The sequence below is a fragment of the Panthera uncia genome (assembly GCF_023721935.1).
Source record: "Panthera uncia isolate 11264 chromosome A3 unlocalized genomic scaffold, Puncia_PCG_1.0 HiC_scaffold_12, whole genome shotgun sequence".
In the NCBI taxonomy this organism is placed as follows: Eukaryota; Metazoa; Chordata; class Mammalia; order Carnivora; family Felidae; genus Panthera; species Panthera uncia.
The window spans coordinates 25,575,800-25,587,598 of record NW_026057579.1 but is presented as its reverse complement, the minus strand read 5'-3'; the positions used below and the strand labels follow the sequence as shown (position 1 = coordinate 25,587,598).

The 11,799-nt window shown below is 47.8% G+C and overlaps 1 protein-coding gene across 1 annotated transcript; it reads right to left on the bottom strand.

The window, feature by feature from the left end:
- Positions 1-1,993: 1,993 nt before the first annotated feature.
- Positions 1,994-10,777, bottom strand: LOC125937359 (uncharacterized). The gene is given in 4 exon segments (XM_049652012.1): positions 1,994-3,604; positions 3,607-5,714; positions 8,914-9,032; positions 10,733-10,777. Coding segments are annotated over 4 exon segments (3,768 nt in total). The 3' UTR covers positions 1,994-2,108.
- Positions 10,778-11,799: the final 1,022 nt, after the last annotated feature.

Genomic DNA, 11,799 nt, shown 5'->3' with positions numbered 1-11,799 from the left:
AAATCAGCTTTATAAGTCTGTTATGAAAAGTAGTTATTTTCTACCTGTGCCCTCCAGGGAGAAGGAAGAATTAAATGAAGAACTTTATTAGTCTCACATTTCATTAAAGTCTACTCTGACTGTTTTTCCTTCCCCTGATAAACTACTAAGATTTAAAATGGATTGGTCTTAAACCTTTGCCATATTTTTACTTTCAGCTTCTAAGAAAATTCTAAGATTCATAAAACTGATCAAGCTATCAAAAAAGTAGGGGGAAAAGACAAACAGTCCAGATAAAACAGTGGTCAGAAAATCCACACCCTTGTTTGACTCATCTTGGCTAATTGTATAGAATTAGAAAAGATTCTTTAGAATTTGGAGAAAATTGACGTTTTAATCTCAGAAGCTCCAGATCATTGACTGCCTCTCTGAGCCACTGAGTAGGCTAGTATGTGTGGCACAGAGACAAAGCAGGCCTTCACCATCTAGTGAGAAACACCACTAAAGATAAATGTTCTCTGTGTCACAGAAGGGTTCAGATCAGTGCCACCTGCCTAAACAAGAGGAGACATGTTTACCATGGGACTCTGAACAAAGATTAGCAATTTACTCATATTCCCTCCTTTCCTGGGAATTTCTATTCCCTCTTCTGTATGGTGGAAGTGACTCTTCTGCATGAATTCGAGCAGGTGGAACCAGAAACCCTGCTTTTGCCACTCCAAAATGGGCCACATGAGACACCTTCCTGACCATGTCGACACCCAGAAAGCCTGATCTTAGTGCCACTCTTGGCAGTTTGGACTTCTTAGCCCCTGAATCTCATACCAAATGAGAACTTCCTAACTGTATCTTTGTCTTCTTAATATTCAACTTTCAATGAAGAAAAGATTCAGAAAAGAATTATGTATCTCCTTCAAATCTAGAAAACATGAAGATGGCTCTGTCCTCAAAGGGCAAGTGATGTTTTAGAAAGAGGTGTAAAATTTTTGTAATGTTACATGTTTTCCTGGGAATAGGGGGACCGGGAACATTGGAATCCTGCCCCAATCTCATTGCTCATTCCCATAAAGTCCCCAAAGGAATTATTTTTAAAAAGGGGAGTACAGCAAACGGGAAATTAAAGTACACTTTATTATTAGCCTGGCCAATGCCAAATAAACAAACGTAGAACTTTCTGGTAAAGTGTCTAGGACACATGGCATACTCTCAGATCCTGGTCCAGATCCCCAAACTCTAAATTGAGTATCTTATCTTGGAATCTTCACATCCTTGGGCTGCTCACATGGAAGAGGGAACAGAAGTAATAAATGAGGAAAGTACTGCATGGAAAAAGAAATAAAATTAACCTGGAGAAATTTCAGAAACAGAATCCTTTATTAAACAAAACAACAAGCAAAAGTACTCCAGCATAAAAAAACAGCTCTATCATAAAAAATAATTTCTCATTATCAGGTGTTATGCCCAGAATTCGTGATCCCCAAAGACCACTAGGGAGCCGAGTCCGATGCAAAAGCAAAGAGCCTTTATTCGAGCTAGCTCGAGCTCAGTCCCCTACCTGCACCGACGCAGCGGTGAGATACCAGGGAGAGAGAGCGAGTTTCAAAAGCACAAAGGTTTTATAGGGGTCTAGGGGCAGTTGGTGAGGTAATGGCTGTGGCCTCAGCCGATTGGCTGGGGAAGGGTCGGAGTCCTGTTACGCAGGTCGCTGGGCGTGTTTTGATCAGAAAGTTTGAACGGGTGAGCGGGAGGTTACTCAAGGGGAGGAGGCGCAGTCTGAGGTTTCTGTGATTTTCCCGGAAAAGGGGTCATGTCGGGGACATAGTCACTCAAGGTGGAGAACACAGAACAAGATGGAGTCGGCCGGCGTAGGCCCGCCCTTTCATTCCCCCCTTGTCATGTAACTTACGGACCCAATCATGGGACCGGCTGCATTTATGGTGACAAGGGGAACAGAGTTTGGAGGTTTACGCTAAGTTCTGGGAAGCATGTGTCCCTGGGGTGGCTCTGGGAGGTCTAATTAAGTATTGTCCCTGAGCTGGTATCTATGATCTGCCAGGTGATGTTTTGGGGGGTGTGGGGACTCCCGGTAGCATGAGCAATGACAAGCAGAGTTAACAGAGTTACCAATATTAGGTGGGTCGAATGTGCTGTAGCTTGAGCTTGAGCTTGAGCTTGAGCGGGTTGTGTTGGTCCCGACTGATGGCCCATCGCGTGACGAAGTCCTTCCGGATCGAGGAGGGGTCCGCTGGCCGAACGTGGGTGTGATGGACCCAGGTCGCGATGCCGTCTACTTTGAGAGCGGTGGGGGTTGTCAGCACTACAATGTAGGGTCCCTTCCAGTGCGGCTCGAGAGTCTCTCGGTGGTGCCTCTTGACATAGACCCAGTCTCCCGGCTTGTACTGATGAGGTGTCGGGGTCGGGCCAGCCTCGTAGATGGCACGGAGGCGCGGCCAAATATCCTCGTGCGCCCTCTGGAGCCCTCTCAAGGAAAGAAAAAGTTCTTGATCTTTAAACTCTGCAAGAAGTTCAGCTCGAAGGCTGGGAATAACAGGGGGTGGCCTGCCAAACATGATCTCGTAGGGAGTAAAACCCAGAGTGTAAGGAGTGTTTCTAACCCGGTAAAGGGCGTACGGTAGGAGAGTCACCCAGTCCCCGCCAGTCTCCATTGTTAATTTGGTAAGGGTCTCTTTTAGGGTTCTATTCATTCTTTCTACCTGTCCTGAGCTCTGGGGCCTATAAGCACAATGTAATTTCCAGTTTGCCCCCACCGCCTTGGCTACTGCCTGTGTTACCTGAGAGATAAAAGCTGGTCCATTGTTTGATCCTACCATGGCAGGAAAACCATACCTGGGTAAGATGTCTTCTAGTAGCTTCTTAGCCACCGTCTGAGCCGTTTCATGCTTGGTTGGGTATGCCTCCACCCAGCCAGAGAAGGTGTCTGTAAATACTAAAAGATATTTATAACCATACTTTCCTGGTTTGACTTCAGTGAAGTCGACTTCCCATTGGGCTCCCGGTCTGGTGCCTCTGAGCCTGGTTCCTTTTTTATTTGATGTGGCTTTCGCATTGGTGAGTTGGCAGGTCTTGCAGGCAGATACAACTTGCTCTATTTTGGTGTCCTGTTGGTGAATCTTGATTCTGGCATGTCGGATTAAGTCTTTTAATTTTCGGGCCCCCATGTGAGTAGACCGATGCATGTGCTCTAATATTGAGACTCCGAGCCGGTCTGGCAGCACGAGCTCCTTGTTAGGTGTATACCACCATCCCTTTATCTCCTGGGCCATGGGGAGTTTCTTGATCCGCTGTAACTCCTCCTGGGAGTATTTGGGCTGGTCTGGTAAAACTGGGTCTCCCGGGTCTGGTAGTTGTATGGTCATGGTGGGGACTGGAGTAAGGGCTACTGCCTTGGCTGCCTGGTCAGCCTTTCGATTACCTCTAGCTACTGGGTTATCAGCTTTTTGGTGCCCTTGGCAGTGGATAATGGCTAGCTTGGCAGGAAGCCATAAGGCCGTAAGCAGGTTAAGTATCTCCTGCTTATTTTTTATAGTCCGTCCTTCTGCCGTCAGTAACCCCCTCTCCTGATAAATTGCCCCATGAATATGAGCTGTGGCAAATGCATAACGCTGTCTGTGTAGATGTTAAGCCGTTTTCCAGCTCCCAGCATCAGCGCCTTGGTGAGGGCTATGAGCTCCGCTCGCTGGGCTGACGTTCCGGAGGGTAGAGCCTCCGCCCATACGGTGTCCGTTTCGGTGACCACCGCTGCACCCGCATACCTGTGTCCGTCTCGCACAAAGCTGCTGCCATCAGTGAACCAAGTAGCCTCGGCATCGGGGAGGGGCCGGTCGGTCAGGTCCGTCCGGAATCCATGTACTTGTTCCAGGATTCCCGCACAGTCATGTAGTGGAGCACCTAGGTCAGGGTCGGGCAGCAGGGTTGCAGGATTGAGGGCTGCACTGGGGTGGAACCGCACCCGTGGAGGGTTGAGTAGGAGGCTCTGGTAATGAGTCACATGTGTGTTGCTCATCCATCTATCAGGAGGCTGTTTCAGGACCCCTTCAATGGCGTGTGGGGTCGTGATCCAGATCTCCTGTCCTAGGGTCAGTTTGTCTGCATCCTTGACTAGGAGTGCTGTCGCCGCAATAATTCTTAGGCGTGGCGGCCAGCCGGCAGCCACTGGGTCTAGTTTCTTAGACAGGTAAGCCACTGGGCAGTTCCAGGGGCCTAAGGCTTGAATTAGAACCCCTTTTGCTATTCCCTTATGTTCGTCTACGAAGAGGTGGAAGGGTTTCGTAATGTCTGGTAGGCCCAGGGCTGGGGCACTTAGGAGGGCCTTTTTTAACCGATTAAAGGCAATTTCTTCTTTTTCAGTCCATTTAAATGTTTTCCCCTCTTTGGTAGCTTCATATAGGGGCCTGGCGATCTCAGCAAAACCTGGAACCCAGAGGCGGCAGTAGCCGGCTGATCCTAGGAATTCCCTCACTTCTCTTCGGGAGGTGGGAGTAGGGATCTTTAGGACAGTTTCTTTTCTGGCATCTGATAACCGCCGCTGTCTGCCCTCCAGGATATATCCCAGGTAACTTACCCTCTCCCTGCATATCTGAGCCTTCTTCGCGGATGCCCGGTACCCTAAAGCCCCCAGGGTAGCCAGCAGGTCCTGGGTCCCTCGCTCACAGTCTTTGGCCGTGTCGGCAGCAATCAGGATGTCATCTACGTACTGTAGGAGGGTGAGGCCAGGGTGCTCCCTTCTGTACTCACCCAGGTCCTCGTGTAGTGCCTCGTCGAAGATGGTGGGTGAATTTTTGAATCCCTGAGGTAGCCGTGTCCAGGTGAGTTGCCCACTGTAGCCCTCCTCCGGATCATGCCACTCGAAGGCGAACAGGGGTTGGCTCTGGGGTGCCAGCGGCAGACTGAAGAAGGCGTCCTTTAAATCTAGTACAGTATACCAGACCCTGGAGGGCGCCAAGGAGCTCAAGAGAGTATATGGGTTGGGAACAGTTGGGTGTATGTCCGCGACCCTCTTATTTACTTCCCGGAGGTCTTGTACCGGTCGGTAGTCATTTGTGTGAGGCTTTTTGACCGGCAGTAAGGGGGTGTTCCAGGCAGACTGGCAAGGAACTAGTACCCCTAGGCTTCGTAGTCTCTGGATGTGTGGCTGGATCCCCTTCCGGGCCTCCTGTGACATGGGGTATTGTTTGATCCTTACCGGACTCTCTCCTGGCTTGAGCTCTACCAGGACTGGGGTCCTATGAGCGGCTAGTCCCATCCCCCCACCAGTCTCTGCCCAAACCGAGGGGAATTCTTGTAGCCATCTGTCTATATTATCCTCTCTCGGGAGCGCCTCCTGGTGGAGGAGGTATTCATCCTCCAGTTTCATGGTCAGTACCTGGATGGGGTGGCCCTTGCCATCGGTGACCTGAGGCCCCCCTTGTCTGAAAGTTATCTGAGCTCCAATCTTGGTCAGTAAGTCCCGTCCTAACAGCGGGTAGGGGCATTCTGGTATTACCATAAAGGAGTGGGATACCCGGCCCGTTCCCAAATCTACTGTTCTTCGGGTAGTCCATGAATACTGGCTCATACCAGTTGCCCCTTGTACCCAGGACTTCTTGCTGGCTAGTTTTCCTTGTGGGGTGCGGAGGACCGAATGTTGTGCTCCGGTGTCGACAAGGAAGTCAACAGGGGTCCCCTCCACTTTAAGAGTTACCCTGGGTTCGGGGAGAGGGTCCGAACCCCGACTCCCCTAATCACTTAGTTCATCTAGCTCTAGGACTTTTACTCGGTCAGTCTTGCTTCCTTTCCCGCCGGCCCTTTTCAGACAATCTCGGGCCCAATGCCCTATCTCCTTGCAGTATGCGCACTGATCCTTCTGCAGCCTCTGCTTCCCCCCTTGGTGGTTCTTTTACCTTTTCTTGCGTCGTCTGCCAGCTGCCAGAGACGGCGGTCTCGTTCCTCAGGGGAGTCAGCAGTGGTAGCTAGTAGTATTCTGGCCAGGTCTCGAGTCTGCTTACTGCTGGCAGCCGCCATGGCGCGAGCCTGCTTGTCCTCAGGAAGCTCCCGGTTATTATATACCTTTTCGGCTACCACCAGTAAGTCCTGCAGACTTTTTTCTCCTAGTCTATCTATTTTCTGTAATTTTCTCCTAATGTCTATGGCCGATTGGTTTACAAAGGCCATGATAACAGCTGCCTTGCTTTCCGGAGCCTCTGGATCCATGGGGGTATAGGTACGGAATGCCTCCATGATCCGTTCTAAAAAGGCAGCCGGAGATTCATCTTTTCCCTGTTGTACATTTCCTACCTTGGCCAAATTGGTTGGCTTTCTAGCAGCCATTCGGAGACCCCCCATTAGAGTCTGGCGGTAGACCCGGAGCCTCTCCTTACCTTCTGCCATGTTGAAATCCCACTGGGGCCGAGTTAAGGGGAAGGAGGCATCTATCTGAGCCTGGTTGGTGGTGGGACTCCCATCTGTGCCCGGAACTAGTTTTCGGGCCTCGTTGACGATTCTTTCTCTTTCTTCAGTCGTGAACAGGACCTGCAAAAGCTGCTGGCAATCGTCCCACGTGGGCTGATGGGTAAAAAGAACAGAGTCTAATAAATCAATAAGCCCTGCCGGTTTCTCGGAAAACTTAGGATTCTGAGCTTTCCAATTGTAGAGGTCACTAGTGGCGAAAGGCCAATAGTGATGGGGCTGATTCCCCTCCGCGTCTGGGGGTCCGGTGGCTCGCAGGGGCAGAATAGTGGAGTCGGCGGCGGAGGCGGATTGCTCCCTCTGAGCCCTTTGTCTGGTGAAGGGCGGGCTTCCCACTGGAGCGTTTCCGCCTCCCACTCTCGGAACAGCGTCTGCCTCCCCCGGAGGGGGAGGATGGTGTTCTTCCAGCATCCTAGAGGGTTTATACGAGGGAGGAAAAATTAATTCTTCTTCAGTACCCCCCTGTAAGACAGGGTAGAGGGGTGCTGAAGGCTGGATAAGACTTTTCTTCTTCTTTGTCCCCTGCAAAGCAAGAATGGGTTTTGACTCCGGAGGGAGCGGGGCTAGGAAGAGCTTAAGCCAAGAGGGTGGGTCTTCCACAAGGTCCTGCCAAGTGATAATGTAAGGGAGCTGAGCAAGATGGCCCGTCTTAGGCTGAGAGATGATACTCCTGACTCGGTGGATGGTAGGGAGGTCGAAGGTCCCCTCTGGTGGCCATCCGACATTGAAAGTTGGCCACTCGCTAGAACAAAAAAAACTGCCACCGACCCTTTCGGACTTCCACACTGAGGTTGTTAGCTCTTCCCCTCACATCCTTAAAGTGATCAATCATAATACTTAGAGGAGTAGTCTGAGTCTGTCCCATAACGTCCGTCCAATAAGTCCACAGAACAAAACAGAGAAACACAAAAACAGACAAACAGAGGGCCCCTAGAAAATCTTCCAACTCCATGGAAGCAAAACTGAAAGCTAGCTTAGACATTTGAGGGGATTCCACGTCCCTCCAAAACCGATGAGGGGATTCCACGTCCCTCCAAAACCGATGAGGGGATTCCACGTCCCTCCAAAGACGACGGCCTCACGCCAACCAGCGGGAGCGACCCGCCTCGTCTCAGACCTTTGAGGGGATTCCACGTCCCTCCAGAAGGGAGAATCGGAACGTCTTCCGAAACTCCCGGCCCGTGGTCCTCCAGTGCGTCCACTTAGACCGCGTTGGGCACTACCAGAACTCCAGAAGTGAGCTCACACAGAAAAGACAGAACAAACAGACAGACACTAACCGTGGCCAGTCAGGCTCTCCGGGTCGGGGGTCCCTCAGGGGTCTTGGGGATCCTGGGCCGAGCCCCCAAATGTTATGCCCAGAATTCGTGATCCCCAAAGACCACTAGGGAGCCGAGTCCGATGCAAAAGCAAAGAGCCTTTATTCGAGCTAGCTCGAGCTCAATCCCCTACCTGCACCGACGCAGCGGTGAGATACCAGGAAGAGAGAGCGAGTTTCAAAAGCACAAAGGTTTTATAGGGGTCTAGGGGCAGTTGGTGAGGTAATGGCTGTGGCCTCAGCCGATTGGCTGGGGAAGGGTCGTGGCCTCAGCCGATTGGTTGGGGAAGGGTCGGAGTCCTGTTACGCAGGTCGCTGGGCGTGTTTTGATCAGAAAGTTTGAACGGGTGAGCGGGAGGTTACTCAAGGGGAGGAGGCGCAGTCTGAGGTTTCTGTGATTTTCCCGGAAAAGGGGTCATGTCGGGGACATAGTCACTCAAGGTGGAGAACACAGAACAAGATGGAGTCGGCCGGCGTAGGCCCGCCCTTTCACAGGCAGATAGGTATTCTGGACCTAATCCCTAAGTGACAGACATGGAGGGATTGCAGGTTCCAACAACAACCCTGAGAGTAAGAAAAGGAAAAGAGCTCAGTGATGTCGGCCGCCCTCGCTGATCTGGCCATGTGACTGCAGGAGAAAGAAGATCGTAGCATACAATGAACTGCCTGCTGGGGAACGCGGCCCGAATGGCAGCCGGCATCTGGCACCGTTAGTTTAGGACTTTATTCTCCGAGAAAGAAGTGAGAAATGGGACAAGAGCGTGAAGACTCCGCTTGCCAACTCCCCCACAAGTCAGAGATTGGTCAGGAAAGAAAGGTCATCGTTGATTTTGGGTTGTAGCTCGGGGTCAATACTGCCACTGTGAGTCTCTTCACTCTGCAGGGAGACTTATGTAGGAATTCCCGCAAGCATCACAATTACCTACTGCGCCAGATATCCCAGTCCTCACTGCGTCTATTAGGAAAATGTGCCTCAGAAAGGTCATTTTGACCAAGATCTCACAGCTGTTAAATGTGATCTTGAATTATCTGTATCCAGAGCCTATATGCTATTTGTCATTTTTTTCATCTGAGTTTATTACACCAGAATTGCATTATTAATTAGAACAGGTTTTGGAAATCATTTGATTTTTTTTCTTATTAGTCATTACAATTTGGCCTTAATGGAAATAGTCAAAGTCAGTCCTGAGTTATATTTCGTGTACACAAATGACACAAAGCAGGCACTGCTCACCACGCCCTTTGCAGCATTCTCTAAGGCATCTTGATACTGTCAAGAACAGAAGCTTCTTCACACACAAGTTCTTATACGTCCTTCCAAAGAAAACATTCTTTCTTATAAGTAGTCATAATCACCGTATTTATATGCTTACTCACCCCAGGTAGCTAGGTACATGAGTTGAAACAACCACTTAGTGCAAACAATCGTAGGAATATGTACATATATTCTGCATTATGTATATGATATACTTACTTCCCATAAGGGAGGTATGACTGGCCTCATTAAAAAGTTCCAGAAAAATGAGGGTTTCCTAATTTATGCATAAATTTATATAAATGTGCTTTCCAGCTTTTGCATAATTTCACCATCTAAATATTCAAATATATGTATAAGTGCATATATGTACATCCTTATTGACACAGTACCCACTCTATGGATATCATGGTTATTACTATTAAGAAACATGTAGACACCTGGTTTCTGCTTGGGATGTAAAGAACCAGAAGGATTATTATTCCCACCCCTACAACAACAACAAAAGCCAAACTACAAGTTCACTTTTCTTGACTGCATCAGAGAACCAAAGTTGCAGGAAAAGATGGGACAGGAATCATGGCCTACCTGGGGCAAATGCAGGAAATGTCAACTAGTATAGTCACAAAAATTGATGGCTGCCAGGTGTAAGCAGGCAAGAGAGTTTGGACCTCCTTAGACCTAGAGAGATACGAGGGGTTTGCACCTTCTTCGCCACAGACCCCACTGGGAACTAGCATAAATGATTGACCAATGTCTTGAGAAAGTGTTTTTGTGGTGTAGGTCTGGACCTTTCTCTCTTCTCCTTCACAAAGGGATGCAATCCTTAATCTGTGGGGGAAGGAAGGCACTGGTGAAAATCCATTGCATTTGGTCAAAAGAAACAGGAAGAAAACTTCAGTTTCTGGGTCAGGTGCAGAAATCCTTTCAGGGCTCAGAAGCACAGCTGAGGCAGGGGTGCTGAGAGATAAAGCATAACTAAAGGAACTGGAAGCCCGTGATGCACAAAGAGAAACCACAGCGATAATATGACCAAAGACCCAGCAGTACCCTTGACTAGATCAACTCAAACCCCCACATTAAAAACATAGCAGAAAGGAATGTACATTCATCCCCCTGCATAACAAATGATTTATCTCAGTCTCTGTCCTACACAAAATGTTTAGCTTTAAACAAAAACTTACAAAGTATTTGAAAAGGTAAGGAAAAAATGATATAATGCCAAGAGGTAAATCAATCAAAATAAATAGATTCAGATATGACACAGATGTTGGGACTATGTGAGAAGGAATTCAAGAAACAACTAGAGGTCACTATTGATTATTTCCAAGCCACCAGGTTTTGATGTTTTTGTGGGATATTGCAGTCTATAAAGCTAAAAAAAATCCAAGCTGGACTACCCAATAAAGCTGGTTCCTAAAGACTCTGTAATGGGTCCTCCAAGAACACCATTATCATTCATTTCATGTATATTTACTCACTATTCATTGTATATGGGACCCAATCCCCAGTCTTTTTTTAATGACAGATATTCTCTTTAAATGAACACAATTACATGTTAGATCCCACCACTCCAGATCCTTTTGGGCCTCAGGATTATATCAAGCTGTATCATAGATTTTCTTGGATTCATAGCATCATTTGAGGACCTTTCTTGGCCATCTGCTCTTGCACCTTAGTTCCACATAAGTATGTGCATTAGAACATGTTCTCACCATAGCATCATCTGCAAATTTACAGATGTGCAGCTGGAACCACATATGTCCCCTGATGGAACAGCTCCCTTATTTGAGACCAGTTGGAGGTGAAGACCATTACTGTCCCCTGGCATTTAATTTGGCCTAGAGCTTTGTTGCTGCATTATCACCTATTTTTCTCTTATAATTCTGTTTAAGCGTAGATTTGGATCATTCATTCATTCATTCATTCAATAAACCAATCCCCAGAGCAATATATGATTGAATCCTTGTATCATGTGATAACCAGTTTTTTGCCAACATCCAATATTGTCAGGGACTGTTTCATGCATTTTCCATGCATTATGCATTTCTCACAATAATGCAACAAGTATTATTAACCCCATTTTACATTTAAGAAAATTATACACAGTGGGTTTGAATAGCATTGTCCAAGGATATATAGTTAACAACAAATCTGGTTTAAAAAATTTTTTTGATGTTTATTTATTTTTGAGAGAGAGAGAAAGAGACAGAGCACGAGTGGGAGAGGGGCAGAGAGAGAGGGAGACACAGAATCTGAAACAGGCTTCAGGCTCTGAGCTGTCAGCACAGAGCCTGATGCAGGGCTCGAACCCACAGACCACGAGATCATGACCTGAGCCGAAGTCGGACGCTCAACCAACTGAGCCACCCAGGTGCCCCAACAAATGTGTTTTTTAATAACCTGTCCAAGTTGATGTCCAGTATGTCACACATGAGTTTATACTGATTTTCAACAAATCTCCATGGAGAAACATTTCATATTGAGATGACATCTATGGATGGTCATCTTACTCTTTTTAGTTCTCTTATACTTTGAGAGGACTGAACTGGATCACAAAAAAGTTAATGGAGCACAAAATCTCATGAGAGACTTAGAAAGGCCAGCAGGGATGAGTCTATAGGATCAGAGCTTCACAATCCATGAAATAAGGCAATGGAGAGAAAGTCTCCCTCCTTTACATCCCCACTGGTACATTTCTTATAATGTGTTATTCTACTGTATAATATCATTATCTTGTTAATTCAGAAGACACTATTCACCTTCTCCCTTTCTGTCAGGT